This window comes from Ovis aries, chromosome 8 (genome assembly GCF_016772045.2).
Source record: "Ovis aries strain OAR_USU_Benz2616 breed Rambouillet chromosome 8, ARS-UI_Ramb_v3.0, whole genome shotgun sequence".
NCBI classification, from domain to species: domain Eukaryota; kingdom Metazoa; phylum Chordata; class Mammalia; order Artiodactyla; family Bovidae; genus Ovis; species Ovis aries.
The window spans coordinates 35,847,201-35,869,421 of record NC_056061.1 but is presented as its reverse complement, the minus strand read 5'-3'; the positions used below and the strand labels follow the sequence as shown (position 1 = coordinate 35,869,421).

The 22,221-nt window shown below is 40.2% G+C and overlaps 1 protein-coding gene across 7 annotated transcripts in view; it reads left to right on the top strand.

Moving 5' to 3' along the window:
* GRIK2 (glutamate ionotropic receptor kainate type subunit 2) overlaps positions 1 to 22,221 on the top strand; it is a 732,858-nt gene that overhangs the window by 7,668 nt on the left and 702,969 nt on the right. For 2 of the 7 annotated variants that reach the window (XM_060419222.1, XM_060419220.1), the window contains exon 1: positions 1,268 to 1,602. The exons of 4 other annotated variants lie outside the window; for them this stretch is intronic. In XM_060419222.1, coding sequence (XP_060275205.1) covers positions 1,362 to 1,602 — 241 coding nt within the window. In that variant the 5' untranslated portion in view covers positions 1,268 to 1,361. Of the gene's footprint in view, positions 1 to 1,264; positions 1,603 to 22,221 lie in introns of those variants that run through there. One more of the 7 variants, XM_060419221.1, reaches the window with a different exon arrangement.

Genomic DNA, 22,221 nt, shown 5'->3' with positions numbered 1-22,221 from the left:
CATTTCATATCTTCATATTAAAAATCTTGGCGACTGTAGCAGAGTGTGTAGCAGCTTTCCAAAAGAGCTGACACACACACAAAAATACATTTTCCTAGACCAGTGCTTACTAAGAATGTCCGTAAGAAATAGGGGGAGTAGCAAAACACCTTCACACCTGTGCCTTGCTACCTTAAACCAACTGTCCAGTTTCTAGATAACCTGTTATTTTCTCCATTAACTTCAAACATCTTCCACGCAGAGATCCATTTTCTCTGGTTTGTGACTCGAGTTGAGTGGTGAAGGATTGTGTACACTATAACCATTGGAACATTTCCCTGATGGAGATATTTTGATGCAATGGAGGGAGTTTTATTTTCTTCTGGAAAAAACATGCGCTGAATGAAGTGGAGGTTGGTTGCGCGCCTATGAGCCACTCTTGAGAAATGTTATTTTCAACTTCAGCTGAAAAGGTGAACCAGAGCCTCACCGCTGGCCCGGAGCCTTGGAAGGGAAAGGGGTTGACTCGCTAGTGGAGCAGCTGCCTCTGGGGTGCGGGTGAGGAGGTGGCCTCTAGCCCCTTCCCCCTCCGACCCTGGTGTGGCCTCTGCCAGCCGCTCGGCGTCTCTGCAGCGGCACTATGGCAACCGCGAGCCCAGTTCGGCTAGCGCCGGGTCCTCAGCCCCCTTTCCCGTAGGTGGTGGAAAACCACCGTCGTGGGCTCTATGCAGTCCTTTCCCGGTTTTCGCCGTTCCCACTATGACGGCGACTTGACCCTGCGTCCTCCTACCAACGGGTGTGGGTAGGGGAGCAGCTTAGAGTGCTGACTGCTACTTGCCGAGTCCCTCGCTACCCCCGCCCATCTTCTGGATGGATGATCAGTCTCTCTCTCTCGCTCTCTGTCTCTGTCACAAACACACTCACGCGCGCGCCGACAAATGCACTCTCGGGAAGCACGTCCACCTCTCTGGCACAATGACTCCTCTTTGGTTCCCGGGAAAACTTCCTGCAGTCGCGTGCGCCAGCGCCTGTATCCCGGCGCCCCCTCCCCGTCGCCTGACCTGGGGCTGCACACCCGGGCCTGCTACTCCGAAGATGCTTTGCAAACACTTCCGGGAGACCGTCTCCCGAGCGCCCGCTCCAGGGAGCTTTCCCGAAGCTTTCGGGCAGCCCGGGGCGTTGGGGGAGCGACCTGAGGATCAGCCTAGGGTCAGCTCCTCGCCCGTGGGCGGGCCGGCGCCGCGCCTCGGGTGGGTCGTGGCGGATTCCCCTCCTAAGATCTTGGTTTGGCCCAGCCTGCCTTCTCCAGGGCGACCACCCAGCGGGCGCGTGCACACGGTGGAGCTTGGACAGTTAGAGGGTTAGTTTCCCCGCTCCCGGTTATGTCGAACGTCCGGGGGTCGGCGTTTCCAGGCGCGGAACTGCCACGCCCCCGCGGCCCTCTTTGGTGCGCTCCCGCCCCGCCGCCGGCGGCAGTGGCGGGCGATGTAAATGAGGCACCTTTGTCTCCCCGCAGCTGCGGCCCGGCCCAGCCGGCGGTTGGAGGGGCGCAGGCGACATCCTTCCGTCCCCTAGGGTGTGGACCCCACTGCCTCGTTCTCCCAAAGTGCCAGGGACTCGGAGGTACTTGAACGTTTCTTTTGTTACTTTCGCCACCCTCTCTTCCGGGTCCGCTCGACCTCTGCTCCCCGGAAAGCAAGGGGAGGAGTAGAAGCCAGCTGGGGAGCGGGCTCCGCGCAGGGCTAGCAGTCCCGCCCGGAGTTTGGGGGGAAGGGAGCTTTGGTATCTTCTTCAAGGAATCAATCCCCAAACCATCACTTGTTTAGGATCTTTGAGGTGGAGTTGATCACATTCCTTATCTGAAATGGCATTTCGAATGCCAAGAACGAAGACGTGAACCCAAACTTTCTCCCAAACTCGTGGGCAGTTTCTCCAAGACTGTTCTCTAGGAAGAGCTGAGCTGGTTTTGGTAGGCCACTAATTCCTTTCAGTTGTCGACCTAGCTTTTCTCTTCGGCTCGCCAGTAGGGCGGCTTTCTTAAAAGGCTTTCCCAGGCGAGGTCTTCCCAGGACGCGCTCGGATCTCTTGGCACACTGTGCCCTGGCCCTGCGTCCATGCACACGCGTAGCTTCCTCCTTGTGCCCAGGCCGAAGGTGAAGGCCGCCAGCTCAGGGACAGCCCAGGTTATAAAGCCCACAGGGTGAGAGGGAACGGAATGGGTTCTTATGGAAATCCCCCTACTTAGTGGCTAGTTCATGTGCTCCCAGATATAATAATTAGCAGCAGATGTACTACATCTTAGAGGAGTGTGAGCGAATTGGCTGGGCTTGGAAGCTGCCACTCTCTACAAGTTCTTTGAAAGAGATTTTTCTTCCTTTGGGAGGTGAGGTGGGCGGGAGGGAGGAGTGGCCTTACATCTGGAAGCTGGAAAACTGGCTCTTGGGGGGCGGGGATGGGGGAGTAACAGCGGCTACTGAGTGAAACAGATAAAGCCCGAACACCTGCTCAGCTGAGCTCTGGAAAGCAGGGGAGGGGAATCTTTCCAAGAATCGCCAACACTACTGCCGCACTAAAAAGGAAAAAAAAAAAAAATCTGTTTTTGACATAAGTTCCCACTTATTCTTAAAGCTTCAAAGAATAGCTCTGATGTGATCCATCAACGGAGGCACACTCATTTCAGAAAATGACTTTGAAAAATGATCTCTCCGTCCTCTAGAAATAGCACTGCTTCTCCACCCAGACACATGGAACGCAACACGTTTTCTGGCGTTGTGAGGTTGTCTTTATGCAGGGGTTTGTATGTCAGTAGACATTTCTCCAGACAGACCACCTTTTGCTTTTTAACTTAAGTCAAGTGATCACTGCAGTGTGTTCATTCCCGGAATTCTCAAATGACACTGTTTCAACATTTACTCAGCACAGGGAAGTTAATGCTCCCACACAAAGGAGGAGCGTAACATAGACCAAACATGGGATGCATCATTGATTATCAGGGCCTTTTCAAGTCTATTCACCTTTAAATAAAGGGTTGCCTATGATAGTGATGACATAATCTTTGATTTTCTTTTAATTGTGAAAATTTCTGATAAAGAGATGCCTTATTCTTTTCGGTAGAAAGTCAAGTGAGAGAAATTTATTTTCTTTCTGTTCTTAGGATTTTACTGTGTTATTGTAGCTCCAGTTCCGTTTATTCCCTGGAAATTATCGATGTCCATTTTGACATATCAGAATAGAAAGTAGTTTACTGTCTTTCAACTGTACTATCCTTACATCACTACGTCATTAATCTGCATTAAATCATTAATCTACTGCATCCATAATATCTGGGGTTCCTGAGAGATCCTCGGTTTTCCTCTGTAGGATGATCTGAAGTATTGAAATGGAATTGTTGATTGTTTTGCATTTGGGTGGTGAAGCGCTATCTTCTATGGGTTTTCAATTTGTAATCCAGTTCTCAAGGTACTAGAATTGCTTCAAATGAAACTTAAACCCTAAATCTTAGCATGAAAGGTAAGGTCAAAAGCCCTTGAAAGGGAAGGAAGTAGGTGCTCATCATCCTTATTGACTGGTCTAGATGAAACACTGAAGAGGAAGATTTCAGTCTGATAACGTCATAAGGCTTCCTGTTTTTCCTTGCTGCTTCTGCTGACAATTTTGTAAGGTAATTAAATTGGCTGATTGAAGTCAGGGGTGGTCATGGGGTGATAAAGACCATTTGGATTTAATGGAATTTAAAACAACAGAGCACTGAACACAACTCTTACCGAACAAGAATTTTAATGGCCCATCCTGGGTGCTGACTAAATAGAACGCCCTTAACAAGTTTAATCGAAAGGGCAAGGCAGATTAGCTCTATATAGTCTTTATAGTTGAAGATTGTGGAGTTAAAATTATACCTTTAAAAGACTCATTAATGCATTTTCAAGATTTAATGTAGGTTAAATAAGCTTTCTTCAGACCTTCACCATGTACTGTGAACCTAGGTTTAGGACCAGGTTTTAATAAGGAAATACCTTTAAGAGCTCACTTCATAAATGGAACTAAATGTGTTTTTTATTTCAAAAGTAAAAGACATTTAAAATTCTTTGAGATGATCCAGGTTGTTGAGGGTAAGTGATGATGAATCCTTTCTTTTCACTAACTGAAAAGAACAAATTTGACTTTTCTTTAAACTTTTTTTTTTCTTTAAACAGAACTTATCTGTACTAGAGAAACTGCAAAAATAATTTTTAAAACATGTTGTTCTGCAGTTTCAGTGGCATCCTGGATACTTGACCTTGGTTTTATGCTGTCTTTTTAATCCTTCCCTTGTTTTTCTTAATGAAACTTCTCTGTTCAGGTTACCATACTTTAGTGCATTCAGGTTCCTTCTGCCCCTGAAAAGGACAGTTCTTTGGTTTACATTGAGAACACGTTTAGTGACAGTCCCATAGTGAAAGTCAAGCCTCAGTCTCTTATGAGATTGTCCCATCCAACTGCTTCTTGCCTTGTGAAATTGTCTTCCCAAAGTTGCCTGTTCCTTTGATTATTCCAGAAAAACCTGAAACCCAAATTTTTGCTTAAAAATCTCCCCAATTTAGATTTTACGTATTTTTTTAAAAATTGTTTAAGAAATTCCAAGTTGACCAAACCAAAAGCACACAGCTAGATGCGTGAAAGTGGGAAGTGGCCTCAAAGTCACCAGTTTTTACCCTCCTGCCTACCCCACATTCCTACTCATTCATCCCTGGATTACTGGCTTATTTGTTTCCTGCCTCACACGCCTAGAGCCAAACATTTCATATTGCTGTATTTTCAAAGTGACGATTAGCTTATCAGATAACACTAATATGGTAAAACTGGGTGGGAGGTTAGAGAAGACCCGTAACATTTTTCTGCAGGATTTTTTGTTTTCCATTTTGTTTTTCTATTTGGGCTTTGAGGCTCTTCTCCATTTACCACAACATTCAAATATAGCATTTCCCTATTGATTGATTTGAGCCCTTTATTTTCTTAATTAAAACTAAACATTCTTTTAATAGAGACAGGTTACTGGACAGCAGAGCTATGTGTAAAGATCTAAAAGGATCTGGGGAGGTTGTGGCTTTTAAATATTTTCCCCACTGATACATGTAGTTCTATCTATCAGTCTTTCTTTTTGGTTTAGCATTTGCCCTCTCCCATGGCCTTGTTTTAAGATAAGTATATTCTGGACAGGAGAGCACATGGTCCCTAGACTGTAAAGTTAGGATGAGTTTATTACATCAGTCGATTCTGTCTGTGGCAGAGATGCTCCGATACAAAAGAGAATTCCAGGTGCCTAAGGACTTCCCTGGTGGCTCAGACGGTAAAGCGTCTGTCTACAATGCAGGAGACCCGGGTTCGATCCCTGGGTCGGGAAGATCCCCTGGAGAAGGAAATGGCAGTCCACTCCAGTACTATTGCCTGGAAAATCCCATGGACAGAGGAGTCTGGTAGGCTACAGTCTATGGGGTCGCAAAGAGTCGGACACAACTGTGCGACTTCACTCACTCACTCACTCAAGGGAGTGCTGAGTGATTAGCACTGATGTGAAGGGGAGGCTGAAAAAAGAGGGAAGTCAAATACTGTCTGATACACAGTCATTTTTAGATTAATGCCAGACATCTTGGTGCATTGTAAATTGATCGTTTTGCTTGTATTAGTCCAAATCTTTGAGCTTATGTGATGGTTTTAAATAAGATGTCAGTGATATTCTTATATTGGCATATCTCCTCCCAGTGAAAAGGATCTTTAAATGCTTTTCACACCCTTTTAAATCAACAAGGCACTTTACCATCATTGAGCTAAAGCGAGTGTTTGGAAGGTGTTGCCTCTAATTCCCATTTCTGTCTACAGCTCTGTATCACTCTTGAGTCCTCGACCTATTACAATGGAAATATTGCTCAGCTAAAGTGATCAAATAAGCAAAGCAGATATTAAAGAAAAGTTCTGCTTCAGTGTCACCATAGGCATTTGGTTTATTTTGTCTTTTATATCCCGCTTATCTTTTTAGCAACAAATGCTTCTGTATTGTTTATTATACCTTTTAGTACATTCAGGCCCCTCTTTGTCCAGAAGAAATGAAATGAAAACTCTCTCAAGATGAAGGAAAACTATAAAATCGTGTAATATCTGAGCCAAAGGGGTCTTTAGAGATCAGGTCTGGTATCCAAGGTTTAGACGTGATTTGCCAAGAGCAATGAAATTGCTTGTTCTGGTCACAGCTAGTTAATGTCAGATTTTAGATGAAAACATGAATATCCTGGCTGCCGGATGAGTAATGTTTTTCAGTGAATTGTGCTATTTTTCTAGGGTAGCCTCTGACTCTCTTTGCTTTGTATCAGTTTTAGGAAGAGTTACTGGTTCCTGCCACTTCCCCAAGACTTTTGCCTGCTTTGTTTCTTCTACCTTTTCTTTCAAAGAACAGTGTCCCATGAGTTATCCATTTTCTTTATCTCTTTCTGTAGCTCCTGCCATCCCCTTCTCACATACCTGCCAAAGTCGAAGTCATCTTCTTCCTTGTCCAGAACTATCACCACCCCATTTATTTAGCAAATAATAATTAAGTACATATGATGTACCAGGCAAATATCAATAGAATTCTAAGGTCCAGATTCTGACCTCAAAGATTTTGTAATCCCATTAAAGAGAAAACACATATATATATTAAAGTGCCATTTGAGTGATACAGAAAATATATACAATAGTTGTTTAAAGGAGATTTCTATAGGTGTGTATTTTTAAAGGCGGGGTGAGATGCTGGCTGAGACCTGTTAAAGGAAAAAAAAAAGTGTGATAGGGAAGAAGAGAGGGAAATGTATCATTGGCAGAAGACTCAGAACAAGAAAAGAATTTAGGCAGAAGTTAAGAAGGTGAGGTTTGGGACAGGGAATAGACTGGCCCTTTTACAGGATAGATAAGGCCTTGCTTTTTCAGAGCTTTAATATTTAGGTTACAGGGTTTGTACTCCTATTTTTACCCCTAAAAAGCAATTGAAAGTGAAAGGATGGGCTTGACTTGGTCTGCAACACACTGTCAAGTGGTTTCTCAGTCTGCTGCTTACATTTTATGAAGAATAAGTGGATCTCTTTTCTCTGTGTTATTGAAATGAAAGCAAAGAACCCACCCTTGTCCTTGATCATTGAAGTTTTGAAGAAATTCTTTGCCTGGGATCACTGGTACTTCTTAAGTGAAATTCTGAAATGAAATAAAGGGATATCTTTTTAACTCATAGCCATATCAAATGATTAAGCAGAGAAAAGTTTCCTTAATCTAAGGGAGATGCATTGGAAGCCACCTTAAAAGTACCATTAGCGTCTTTGAGGAATATAGTATATTGCCTCCAAGGCTTTCATAGTGTTGCTAATTCTAAGAGATTTCCATTACTGAAATTATATGTGTGTGTGTGTAATCATTGTATCATTTTATACAATATAAAATTATCAGAATTTAAAATTAAATTAAAATTGAAAGCAGTTTTAGTAGAATGAGTTCATTGTAGTGGTATTTTCTAATTCTACATGAACTCAGGACCCCAGACCTGTTTGAATTATGAATTTTACTTTTTACTTTGTCACCTAGTGAAAAATAATTAAAGCTCACTAGGCCTTGATTTATATTTCTGTAGAATGGGTACTTAGTTTCCATCTAACTTCCAAGGATAATATTGGAATTAACAGAAAGATGCATAGAACCCTGGGCTTATTGGTAGAAAAGGACTTTGGGGACTGAGTCACTCACTTACTGTGTATGGGTAGAGCAACGTCAAATTTGTTATTACTCATGTGCGTTTCATTCAACTTCTTAAACTGTGCATAAAATGTTTGTGGTAGTCTGTCTTTTCTAAGACTTCCTTACATTGCACCTGAAGTGATCATAAACATGTTTAAAAGGTTTATTGACTTTTAGAACCAACTTTCTACTCTGTTGGTAGTTAGATAGAAGAGAAAGTCCACAGTTTCTTTTTTTTATATCAGGCATTTAATTGGCATTATCCACTGTACACAATAAAAGTAGGAAATAAGTTACCACTAAAAGCAAAAATGGCTCAGCTGGTAAAGAATCTCCCCGCAATTTGGGAGACCTGGGTTTGATTCCTGGGTTGGGAAGATCCCCTGGAGAAGGGAAAGGCTACCCACTCTAGCATTCTGGTCTACAGAATTCCATGGACTGCATAGTCCATGGGGTCACAAAGAGTCAGACATGGCTGAGTGACTCACTTGCTTTCACTTAAAATATTGTCATAAGCAAATAAATTATGTTAAATCCAGTGGTTTAAGATTGTTCACTTTTCCACAACTGCATATTTTTTTTCTCATTTATGTTTTGAAACATTTTCTGCAAAGCTGTGCCTGCTTTTATGTACACTTAATTTTTTTTCCTTCTATCCATCTGCCTATAAAGAACTTTAGCTATTATTCAGGTTTTGTAGATACACAACTAACTGTACTTGACCCATTTGGAGCAGTGATTCTCAACTGACAGGAGTGGAATAAAGGAGGGGCAATCTCAAAATTTTATGATAATCTAAAGGAAGAATGGACTGAATGCAGGCTGAAAAATATTCTGTCTTAAGTCTTGATTGTGTGTTTTCTGGAAGCACATCTGCATGGTAGTGGAAATGATGTTGGAGAATGTGAAGTTGCAGTTGAATTCCTGCTTCTGGTGGGTGAAGGACAGAGCACTATTCTATTCTGTAGCCTTTCCCTGAGGGTTCTGGGTTGATCTGTTAGGGAGCCTGCCTGGAGACTAGGGGTGATGTTTCAATCACTCATCCTCAGCTTGTTCTCTAAGATGCATTTCTCTTCCTCCTGCTCTTCCATACATCGGCTGTCCTTTTAAAAATCTGGATCATTTTGTCTCCTCCAAAGGGTCTATCTTAGATGGGGATTCTGCACAATAAATTCAAGCATTGGCAAGAAAATTTGATCAGATAAATGATTCCCAAATCTTGTTTCACATTTAATAATAATAATAATAATTATTATTATTATTATTATTTTAAACATTTAATAATTTAAACTCTTGATTCCCAAACCTGGAGATACTGTGATTTTAAATGTTTCATTTTACACAACTGCATAGTTTCACACCTGGATAGTTTCACAACTGGATAGTTGTGCTTTCACTTTTAAAAATATATTTTTAAAGCAAACTCTTAAGGAATACACTTAAACACACACACACACACACACACACACACACACACACACACGCAATAAAACTCCCAGACAGGTTGAAAATCAATCACTGAGCTAAATAATCCTAAAGAGATTTTAACCTTAAAATTTATAATTCCTCTGTTTATAGTGGGCGGGTACATCAACTTTCTGGATTGGTAATCAATAATCATGACTAGGCTGTGAAAAAGAGTGAGTGAATTTTGTAGATAAGGGTTGTGGCTTGGATATTTTATCATTCCTTGCAGAACACACACAGTGTTGGGCTCTCAGCACACTACGGATGGGCTGACTGATCCTTTAAAACTTAAGCATTTAGAATATTCACATTCACATAAGCAACCCCATAGCCCAAAGGGACCTTAAGCAGGTGTTGTTTTACAAATAATGTCTACGATGATGAATAGTTGTGGGAACTTTCCCCCTCAACCTCCTACTAAAGTCATCCCTAACAGATCCTTTTAAAATTTTGCTTTCAGAAAATCTATCAGAAAAACATTGTAGCAGGCATCCGGTCTAGTTAAGAAGACCCTAACTCAGTTGCCCTGAATGAGTACATGGAAATGGCCCAGAATCCGGGCAGAAAATAGAGCCTAGCCTAGATGGTGTTCATTAGAAATCTCTTGGACTAAACTACATCCTCCCTTACCCCACTTCCCATTGCTGTGATTATACTGTCCGTGTCATTGTTAAGTCATGGAGCCAAGAGCTGAAATCTGTACACTGCTTTTGGAATGAAACCAGAATGCTTGTATATTTGTTTCAGGTGGACATTGTCAATTATATATGTTTCTTTAGTATTAAAACTGATAATATTTGTATCTGTCCAAATTATTGGTAACTAAGAGCTTTTCATATTTATTGCCAGTTAGGTAAGACACAAGTTTATTAAGTATATTCCGATAATTTAAATTTCAGTATGGGAGACTTTATACAGAATTATGTATAGGAGATACCTTATTGATGGTGCCATTAATAGTAGCACAATTATAAATTGGTTAGAGGTTTTAAAGTATTGAAATCATCATAATTAAATGCTAATGATAATTTTAAGATATGTATTGAGGGAGCTCATTGAGTTAATTTTACTATTCCTCAGAAGTTTTTATTTGGATTTAGCTGTGTTTGCCACTGTGTGTTTAAATATTGTCAATTATTTTAATTAATGGAAACATGTAATTTCAAAAACTTGTGTTTGGTGGTGTGTAGTTCTCTGGAAGACACACGATGAAAAACCCCTTTATATGGTATGAATTTCACAGGTTTTTTTTGTTATTATCTAATTTTTTTTAATTTAAGTATAGTTGGTTTACAATGCTGTGTTAGCTTCAGGTGTACAGCAAAGTGATTCAGTTTTACATTTGTCTATGTATATTATTTTTCAGATTATTTTCCTTTATGAGTTATTATGTTGTTCCCTGTGTTATACAGCATGTCCTTGTTTATTTTATATACAGTAGTGTGCATTTGTGGAGAAGGCAATGGCACCCCACTCCAGTACTGTTGCCTGGAAAATCCCATGGGTGGAGGAGCTTGGGAGGCTGCAGTCCGTGGGGTCATGAAGACTTGGACACGACTGAGTGACTTGACTATCACTTTTCACTTTCATGCATTGGAGAAGGAAATGGCAACCCACTCCAGTGTTCTTGCCTGGAGAATCCCAGGGACGAGGGAGCCTGGTGGGCTGCTGTCTATGGGGTCGCACAGAGTCGGACACGACTGAAGCGACTTAGCAGCAGCAGCAGTGTGCATTTGTTAAACCAAAATTTCTGATTTATCCATTGCTTCCCTTTGGTAACCATAAGTTTATTTTCTATGTCTGTGAGTCTATTTCTGTTTTGTAAATAAATGTCATGTGATATCACTTATATGTGGAATCTGAAAAAAATTATATAAATGAAATTATTTATAAAACAGAGATAGGTTTTCATATGTATATTTATACAATTATAAGTCTAGAATTATTCTGTCTTTAATCTTTCCATTTGTGGAGTATAAATTTATATATATATATATATACATAGGATATGAAAAAATGCATACGGTAGATAATAATGCATTTATATTTATTCAAGGATACTCATTTATTGGCTTTAGATAGGGGTTTCTGACTTTACTAAACTTGACAGCCACAAGTAAATGGTAAGGGAAGTGAGCTGCTCAAAGTTCTTTGAATTTTGTACATCTTTTGTTGCCTAGCAGGTCGCCAAACTACATTAGCGTTTTGAATATAAACAAGGATAGAATCTTAGCTAAGGTTTCAAAGTACCATATTTTCTAAGTGAAGTGTGGATAGAATTTTATCGCTGAAATTTGTTTATTGTTCTCTTGTACTGTGTATGTTATAAGGTCACTGAACTTGAATACAAAAAATTCACTACATATTAGTAAGAAAAAGCTGTATTTAGTATAAGTAATCTCTCTCTTTTGATGCTATTGTTCAAGAAAGAGATAAAGCTAAACTTGTTTATCAGAAAATAGAGGTGAAGTCACTCAGTCGTGTCCGACTCTTTGTGACCCTGTGGACTGTAACCTACTAGGCTTCTCCGTCCATGGGATTCTCCAGGCAAGAATACTGGAGTGGGTTACCATTTCCTCTCCAGAGGATCTTTCCGACCATTTATCAGGAAATAAAGTAATGCTTTATACTGTAATTGTAAAGTGAAAGTGAAGTCACTCAGCCGTGTCCGACTCTTTGTGACCCCATGGACTGTAGCCTACCAGGCTTCTCCGTCCAAGGGATTCTCCAGGCAAGAATACTGGAGTGGGTTACCATTTCCTCTCCAGAGGATCTTTCCAACCCAGGACCCAGGGATCGAACCTGGGTCTCCCGAATTGGGGGCAGATGCTTTAACCTCTGAGCCACCAGGGAAGAAGGAGGAAGCCAAAAGCTTCCTATCAACTCTTTCAATTTTGCTTGCATTTTTGATTCAGATATTTAATTCAACAACTATTTATTCAGCATTGATATCTAATCCAGTTCTTTGATTATTGACATAGTACAATAATGAAAAGCAAGATATAAACTGAAGCTTCAAAATATGAAAATTTCCCCCAATATAGTTATTACAAAATACATTATGTGGAGGTTCCTAATGCTACTGTTTTTTTTTCTTATAGGCAGCAAGATCTATATTTTAAAAATTCTTTAATATAGGCCATGTTTCAATATTTTATCTCCTTACCTTGTTAATTTTGAAGAATCCACTGTATTGACTTTAGGAAATTTGGGACTTCCCAGGTGGCACAGTGGTAAAGAGCTCACCTGCCAATGCAGAAGATGCAAGAGATGCGAGTTTGATCCCTGCTTCGGGAACATCCTCTGGGTAGGAAATGGGAATCCACTCCAGTATTCTTTGTTTGAGAAATTCCAAGGACAGACGAACCTGGTGGGCTACAGTCCATGGAGTTGCCAGGACTCAGACATGACTGAGTACACGCACATAAAGAAATTCACATTTAGTTTGATATAACTTATCAAAATGTATATGCTTGGAGATTTCTTTTTTTTTTTTTACTAATATTTAGAGTTTGTACTTTAATATATGTCATGTAATCTATTGCCTATTTGTAATAAATACCTTGGTATTTAATTCTGGTCTTGTACAAGCGACCAGTAATCCTATTTGTTATTTTTTCATTCATTCATTCTTTGAATCATTCATTTAGCAAACATTTCACTGCTTACCTTATGCCACTGGCTTTAGGACACTAAGAAATTCAAAGTCTCTGCATCAGGACTTCTTTGGCGGTCCAGTGGTTAAGAGTCTGTGCTTCCACTGCAGAGGGCATAGGTTCAATCCCTTATCAGGAAGCTAAGATCCTGCATGCCATAGACACGTCCAGAAAAAAAAAAAAAAAGTCTATGTAGCTCTCATATTCTACAGGTATAGGTAGCCACCGAAAGGAAAATTGCAAAGCGAAGGGACAAATGCACACAGTAACATGTAAATACATAATCTAACATGAAAAGAGGAATCTGACTACATCTGCAGGGAAAGATTTCTAAAACCTGTTGTTTGCATCTTTCATTAAGACTTGTGACCTGCTAAGGCATTTACTTGGACATCCCATTCTTGATATTAGATTAGCTATTAGAGGGGCTGTGCTGTATGTGTTCCTTCTCTCCACTGCTCCATCAGAAGTCTTCAGCTGGTCTGGGCCTCTCGTCTCAAATCACAGTGATGCCGTTAATGTTTTTCATATATATATGTATATACACACGGGTATATATTCACACACATATGCATGACACTTGCACATACACATTTGTGTGTGTCTGTGTGTGTATATATATATATATAGAGAGAGGGAGAGATAGACTAGTGTAAATTAAGTGTTTCAGTACTATATTAATTAGAATGTAGATTCAGTAACATAAACTTCACCCTACCTTCTAGAAAGACAAAACTGAATGAGAGATATTCTCTTGGCCCTTACATACAAGTCAGGGATGGCATGGTGGATCTGCCATGCCATCTGTAGCCTGCCTGGGTCTGTGTTACTTCCAGCTGTCCCTCCTGGCATCTATATCTGGCATCTGATGTGGCCTTTCTCATGGTCTAGCCATCTTGTGCACCTTCTCAAAAGCAGTATGGACACATCCTGGGTGTTGCACACTCCATTTTATCTCATACCTTATTGACAGGATCTTAGTCACATGGCTACATCTGTGTGCACAGGAGGCTGGGGATTGAAGCCATATTACAGGAAATGGGGCCAGTTGAAAATTTCAGGGTCTATTCCTGTAGAAGACATGGAGAATGAATATTGAAGGACCACTGATAGTCTTTGCCACAGGCATCCAATTATACATTTTAGAAAGTAGTTCAGCTCTTTAGAATTTTTAACCATGTGTGTGAGTGTGTGTATGTGTTTATAGGTATGGAGTAATGCTTTGTGATACATTTGGGAAAATATGGAAAAGTGAAAATGATCTCTCATGATTGTGCCATTCACCTAAAACCACTATTGTAATTTTGTTTCTATTTACTTGCCTTTTAAAGTTAAAATATTTGGATTGAGTATAAAAGTGATGCATAGTTATTGTAGAAAATAGAAATATATATATAAATGATTAAAGATCACCCATTATTTTACCATAAATGTCATTCTGAGATTTATCTCCTTGACTCTTTACTGAACATGTTTTGTTAATTTATTTTCACAACACTTTATTGCAAACATTTTTCTATCTTCAAGTATTTTTTGTAACCAATTTTTAACTGTCTGACTTTCCACTGTATAGATGTCTGTCATTTATCAACCAGCTCTATTATAGGGTCATGAACTTGGGCTTGAACTAAGCATATCTTAGTTTGAACCTGGCTCTGCTGTTTTTGAATTGTGTGATTAGAACATGCTGCTGAATCTTCCTAAGTTTTAGCTCCTTGCAAAATGGTCATGCTAATGTTATTCATCTATAAAGTTATTCTTGGGATTAAAAGAGATAACACACATATAGTGCTTAGTGAAGTATCTGGTGTATAAGAACCTAAGTGTTAATATAATCAATCAATTGGTCAATCTTTTAATTGATTTTGCAACACAGACTATTGATTTCTGTAATTGGTTCAGGCTCATCTAGATCAGATGGTTCTGCATCTTCCTCTCACAAGGATGATTTGATCCTGCGCCCCTCCCCCAGAGTTCTATGGGGTTTTTTTCAGGCCAGTGGGCTGCCCTTCAGGAACAAGAGGGGCCAGATGATCAACCAGGACCCAGTAGACCTTTAGACAGGTGACAAATAAATAGTGGAGTATTTCTCTACAGTGGCAGGCCTCCCTCCACTGCCCCCACCACCTTCTGAAGATGATAATGGCTTTTTAGCAGTGGTGATGAGGTTGGGTAGGAGAGGAACAGCTGCAGTTTCACAGAAGTCCTCTTTTTGCATTCTGATTTGCTAAGCAAATTCCAGGTGTTTTACTTTCTAATCATATTATCATCCCCGATGCTTAATTATTTTCTGTAGGGAAATAGAGTTGTTTGGGGTTTTCAGGAAATTAAATTGAACTTCAAAAGTCACTTCCACATAACAATTAACATTCTGAAATGGGTAATTCCTTAGGGTTTGTTGCTAGGTTTACCCAGGTTTTTCTTTAAAGGGTATACTTTTAAATAGTCGATTAATTTTTCTCTATGTTATGTATTTCAGATCATATTTTTAAAAACTGGACATGTTAAGTCTTCATAAATTTCTGGTATTATTTTTTTTCTGCTCAGTCGTGTCCGACTCTTTGCGACCCCGTGGACTGTAGCCTACCAAGCTCCTCCATCCATGGGATTCTCCAGGCAAGAATACTGGAGTGGATTGCCATTTCCTGGGATCTTCCTGACCCAGGGATCGAACTCAAGTCTCCTCATTGCAGGCAGACACTTTAACCTCTGAGCCACCTGGGAAGATTTCTAGTAAATGGTATATAAAAATGTGTGGCTGGAGCCTTTGAGATAGATTAATGGTATGATCTCCAGAGTGAGACAGTGGAAGTAATTATCCTGGGTTCTCTATTTGAGAGGAGCCTGTAGCACTGAAAGGAGATCCCTTTGGCCTGCTCAGAGAGAAAGAAGTGATTTCAATGTTAGTACAGCTAAAATCTGAGAACAGCTTACACTGTGTAAGAAGGTGAATTTTCACATGGCTGGTGGACACTGTCCATTTCCTTTAATAGAACCTATACAACCTTGGCACAGATATTTTCAGTTCTATTTTAATAAGGCAGAGATTCTAGAGATTATAAGCATTGCCCCTCTGTGTCTTCCCAAATATTGCTTCTCTAGTTACCCTGATGTACTCTTTTTAATCTTTTAGGTTGCCCTTAAGTTCAGTATTCTTATCTGTCTGCACACAGATACAGCTTCAGTGAATTTTAAATCTTGATCACTCCACCTTCCCCTAAAAGCGTGGAGGTGCAGAGTTCTAATTTAAAAATTGTTATGTATTAGCCTTTGGGAGGAGTTTACAAGTTATAAGAACAACAGCCCATTGCTGTGGTGATGGTGGTTTAGTCCCTAAGTCATGTCTGACTCTTGAGACCCCATGGGCTTTATAGCCCCACCAGGCTCCTCTGTCCATGGGATTTTCCAGACAAGAATACTGGAGGGGTTGGCCTTTTCCTTCTTCAGGGGACCTTCCCAACCCATGGATCGAACCCACTTCTCCTACATTGCAGGTGGATTCTTTACCACTGAGTCACCAGGGAAACCCATCGCTAATAGCCTACTATTAACAGGAACCTGATTTCACACTGATCTGCAAAAGGCATGTGTTTTTCCCGTGGACAATGTGGTTGGAAAGGCTGAGATTCCAGGGCCAATTCTACTACTTAGAAAGTTGTGTAACCTAAGGAAATAACTCAACCTTTGAGTCTCATTTTTCTTATTTAAAATATAAAAAAAAGAGTAATAGCACCTCATGTGATTCTTGTGGGGCTTAAATGAAATAAAGAAAGTCCTTGGATTTGGGGAGCATTCAAAAACATCCCTTCCCTTTTTGTCATCCCGATAATGTGAGTGTGGAAGAACAGTTGAACAATAGGTTAGCTCTCTGTCCTACAAGAGCCTGTCTGTCAAATGCAGAGTTCTCTGTGTTTATTGACTACTGGTTTCAGCTTCTGTGCAGCTGAGATACAAATTCAGCCCTAGGCTTTTATCCACAGATCTGAGAAGAGGAAGGGAGGCACCTGTAATTATAGCAGCAGTGATGGGCTGCATTTGAATTGCATAGCGTGTTAAGGCTTTTCTCAGCTGCTTGGCATGGGTATTGCTATAGCGATTCTGGGAGTAACAGGCAATATTTTAGCGAGTATTTGTCTTTCTATTATCCATTCTAACATAATCCTAGAATCTCCACAGACACACAAGAGTTCTTTTGTTGCTCTCTGGCAGCAGATAAAAGGGCCTATTTTTATAAAGTGGTCTGTGCAGAGTTTAACAGCCCTGTTAGGGACTGGTACCAGACTACATATGGAGGGTAGGATAAAGATAGGTTTTCCACTGATGTTTGTAAAATTGTAGATTCAAGTTTCCATGAATCAAAATATTACTCTAAGGAAGTTTGAGACTGAAAGCGTTGCAAATGCTTGTCTGTTGTGTTTCTTTTCCTTTCTTGTAGTTTCATGTCATGTGGGTTGGCCAGAAAGGCAGCTGTCCCTGTGGTTTTTCCACAGGGGCATGATGGAGTTGGTTGGGGCTTTCTGTGAGGGTGATGGTCAGGGGAATGAGGGAAGGAGGGAGAGGAGACTCCTTTGTTCCTTCTGCTAATCCTCTTTCATCAACCACCGTTTGTTCCTCTTTTTTCAAATTCTCATAATGGAAATGGCCATGTCCTCAATATCAGTTCAGTTCAGTTGCTCAGTTGTGTCTGACTCTTTGCGATCCCATGGACTGCAGCATGCCAGGATTTCCTGTCCATCATCAACTCCTGGAGCTTGCTTAAACTCGTGTCCATTGAGTCAGTGATGTCATCCAACCATCTCATCCTCTGTTGTCCCTTTCTCCTCCTACCTTCAGTCTTTCCCAGCATGAGGGTCTTTTCCATTGAGTCAGTTCTTCACATCAGGTGGCCAAAGTGTTGGAGTTTCAGCTTCAGCATCAGTCCTTCCAATGAATATTCAGGATTGATTTCCTTTAGGACTGACTGGTTTGATCTCCTTGCAGTCCATGGGACTCTCAAGAGTCTTCTCCAACACCACAGATCAAAAGCATCAATTCTTCAGCATTCAGCTTTCTCTATAGTCCAACTCTCTTCCATACATGACCACTGGAAAAACCATAGCTTTGCCTAGACAGACCTTTGTTGGCAAAGTAATGTCTCTGTTTTTTAATATGCTGTCTAAGTTGGTCATAACTTTTATGCCAAGGAGCAAGTGTCTTTTAATTTCATGGCTACAGTCACCATCTGCAGTGATTTTGGAGCCCCCCCCCAAATAAAGTCTGTCACTGTTTCCATTGTTTCCCCATCTACTTGCCATGAAGTGTTGGGACCACATGCCATGATCTTAGTTTTCTGAATGTAGAGTTTTAAGCTGACTTTTTCACTCTCCTCTTTCACCTTCATCAAGAAGCTGTTTAGTTCTTCTTCACTTTCTGCCAAAAGGGTGGTGTCATCTATGTATCTGAGGTTATTGATGTTTCTCCCAGCAATCTTGATTCCAGCTTGTGCTTCATCCAGCCCAGCATTTCACATGATATACTCTGCATATAAGTTAAATAAGCAGGGTGACAATATATAGCCTTGACGTACTCCTCTCGCTATTTGGAACCAGTCTGTTGTTCCATGTCTGGTTTTAACTTTTGCTTCTTGACCTGCATACAGATTTCTCAGGAGGCAGCTAAGGTGGCCTGGTATTTGCATCTCTTTAAGAGTTTTCCAGTTTGTTGTGATCCACACAGTCAAAGGCTTTTGCATAGTCAATAAAGCAGATGTAGGTATTTTTCTGGAATTTTTCAATATCAGTTGAATGAGAAATAGCTACGCTAAACAGCATCTGCAAAATGACAGTAATGAAATCCAGAAGAGAATGAGCCCCGAAACCCAGGTTATTTTCCATTTTCTCTTATTCATTTGAGAATTCCAGTAACAGGGTCACCCTGACATGCTAAGGAGGTTTCAAATCACTACTGAAAAATCTTGACTGTGCCATTTATAATGTGCTCATGTCTATAAGACTTCTTTTGCCTTTAAGAGCAGAGATGAGTCTCAGTTAGCTACCTAAGCTAGAAAGAAGAAAGCCTCTCATACAACTTACATTGTTTTTCCTCTGACTTACTTTTCTCTGACTCGTTTTCCTTCCCTGTGGACAGCTCTGATGCCTGATCTTTTCTCTTCTTCCTCAGCCTATGCAGCAAACTGGCTTTACTCATTCTCTTTCTTTGTTCTATCACATGATCTATTCTTTACAGAAGTATAGGATCTTTTCCCATCACCCTCCCACCTTTACAGGACTTACTTCCATTTCCTTTTTACTGATAAACATCCCATTCTATTCTGTGTATTTCTTTCACTCTTTTGTCTAGTTAATGGCTTTACTAAATTACCAAAATCTCATACATGCCTGTGTGATAGGGCTGGGGTTGCGGGGAGGGTATTTAGGCTCACTGGTAACATAGGAGGATGGCTTAAGTTCTGAGATAATTAGAGATCATGCAGGTACAATAACCACATTTTATAAGTTCTGAATCAAAACACAGTGTGACAGGTAGGTTTGGACTTACAGGGACCATGGAATAGTGTGGTTGAACCTAGGACTGTCTCACTGCACTTTGCACAAATAAATATACTTGTTTAATGGTTTGCATGTTGTGTATACTTGCACACACCATATTTATTTAATTCCTATCATAAGCCTAAAACGTAGGGACTCTTAGTCTCCTTTCACAGATGAGGAAACAGGCTGAGAAAGGTTAAATAGCTTTTTCCAAATGGTCCAAATAATGAGGAGTTTGAAGCTGGTTTAGACTTCTGACAGTAAATCTTTCGATTCTTTCATTTCAGTAGATGTTGGTAGAATTTAGTTGAATTTTGCTGTTCTGTGATCAGGATGTGGATTCTCCAAGCCCACCGTTGGATCTAGAGCAGGCATCACATGCTGTAATGAGAATATTTTCTTCAGCATGAAGAACCATCACTCTTTTGTAATAACTCTCAAGCAGCCTTGCCCAGCTCTGCTTTCCTTCTTATTGAGAGAAAATGCATAGAAGAACACGAGTTATTCTGATTTCTAGAGTGTGGACCCTTGTTAAGATAATAATGGTGAAATTAAAAATAATGATGATGGTTATTATTTATTCAATATCTGCTACATGTCAGATACAGTAGAGGTACTTTTCATGTTATCTCATTCAAGCCTCATAGTGGGTCCAAGACCCCCATTTTATTTTACTTATTTTTAACATTTTTATTTGAGTAGATTTAAAATGTGCTATTTTCTGCTGTACAGCCAAGTGAATGAGTTAGGCATATACATGTATCCACTCTTTTTTGTATTCTTTTCCCATACAGGTCATTACAGAGTATTGAGTAGAGTTCCTTGTGTTATACAGTAGGTCCTTTTTACTTACCTATTTTATATATAGTAGTGTGAATATAATTCCAGTCTTCCAATTAATCCTTCCCTCTTTTTCTCCCTGGTAACCGTAAGATTGTTTTCTGTACGTATGACTCTTTCTGTTTTGTAGGTAAGTTCATTTGTACCACATTTTTAGATTCCACATGTAAGTGATATGATACAATATTTGTCCTTCTCTGTCTGACTGACTTTACTCAGCATGACAGTCTGTGTGTCCGTGAACGTTGTGGCAAATGGCCTTGTTTTGTTCTTTTTATGGCTGAGTCCATTGTATGTATGTACCACGTCCTCTTTATCCATTCCTCTGTGGATGGACCTTTAGGTTGCTCGCATGGCCTGGCTGTTGTAAATAGTGCTGGAGTGAACACTGGGGTGTATGATCGTTTTGAATTATGGTTTTCTCCAGATATATGCCCAGGAATGGGATTGCTAGATAATATGGTAGCTCCATTTTGAGGTTTTTAGGGAACCTCTATACTCTTCTCCATAGTGGCTGTACCAGTTTACATTCCCACCAATGGTGAAGGAATTTCCCTTTTCTCTACATCCTCTCCAGCATTTATTTTTTTAGATTTTTTTGATAGTGGCCGTTCTGACTGGTGTGAGGTGGATACCTCATTGTATTTTGATTTGCATTTCTCTAATAATCAGTGATGTTGAGCATCTTTTCTTGTCCTTTTTGGCCATCTGTATGTATTCTTTGGAGAAATGTCTATTTAGATATTCCACCCATTTTTTGATTTATTTGTTTCTGTCATATTGAGCTTCAAAAAATTTGAAAATTTGGGGGATTAATTCCTTGTCAGTTGCTTCATTTCCAAGTATTTTCTCCTGTTCTGCGGGTTGTTTTTTTGTTTATGGTTTCCTTTGCTGTGCAAAAGCTTTTAAGTTTAATTAGGTACCACTTGTTTATTTTTGTTTTTATTTTGAAATGGCAACCCACTCCAGTATTCTTGCCTGGAAAATCCCATGGACGGTGGAACCTGGCAGGCTACAGTCCATGGGGTCGAATAGAGTCGGATATGACTGGGCAACTTCACTTTCACTTTCATTACTCTAGGAAGTGAATCAAAAAAGATCTTGCTTTGATTTATGTCAGAGAGTGCTTTGTGTATGTTTTTGTCTAAGAGTTTTATAGTATCTGATCTTACATTTAGGTCTTTAATCCATCTTGAGTTTATTTTCATGTAGATGACAATCCATTCCAGTATTCTTGCCTAGAGAATCCCCCTGGACAGAGCAGAGCCTGGGAGGCTACAGTCCATAGGGTAGCACAGAGTCATATATGACTTAGCATGCACGCATGCACATGGTCTTTGGGAGTATTCTAATTTCATTCTTTTACATGCAACTGTCCAGTTCTCCCAACACCATTTATTGAAAAGACTGTCCTTTCTCCATTGTATATTCTTACCTCCTTTGTCATAATTTAGTTTACCATAGGCATCACCTCCATTTTAGAGATAAGAAACTGAGGCTCCAGGCATGAGTTCTGAAAGTTTGAAGACCACTACCTGTTGAGTAACATTTAAAGTTATTAATATCATCCTGGGTTTATTTTCTTAATTATTTAGTAGCCAACTTCAGTAAGTAACACTTAAGTACAAGTAGGGCTTGCTAGGTGGCTCTAGTGGTAAAGAACCTGCCTAGTGGTAAAGAGACATAAGAGGCATGGATTCCATCCCTGGGTTGGGAAAATCCCCTGGAGGAGAGCATGACAATCCATTCCAATATTCTTGCCTAAAGAATTCCATGAACAGAGGAACAGGCTGTAGGTAGGCTACAGTCCCTAGGGTCTGAAAAAGTTGGACACAACGGAAGCGACTTAGCATGCAAGCACACAAATACATATAATGTGTCCTAAATAAATTCTTGTTCTTTTTGAAAGCATCCTTGGGCCATTTGTGTCACCAAGTTTCCAAAGAAAAGCGAGTAAATGTCTGCTGAATATTCTTTTTTTAAAAAACAGAATTTTTGAGAAATGAGCATTGACTCTC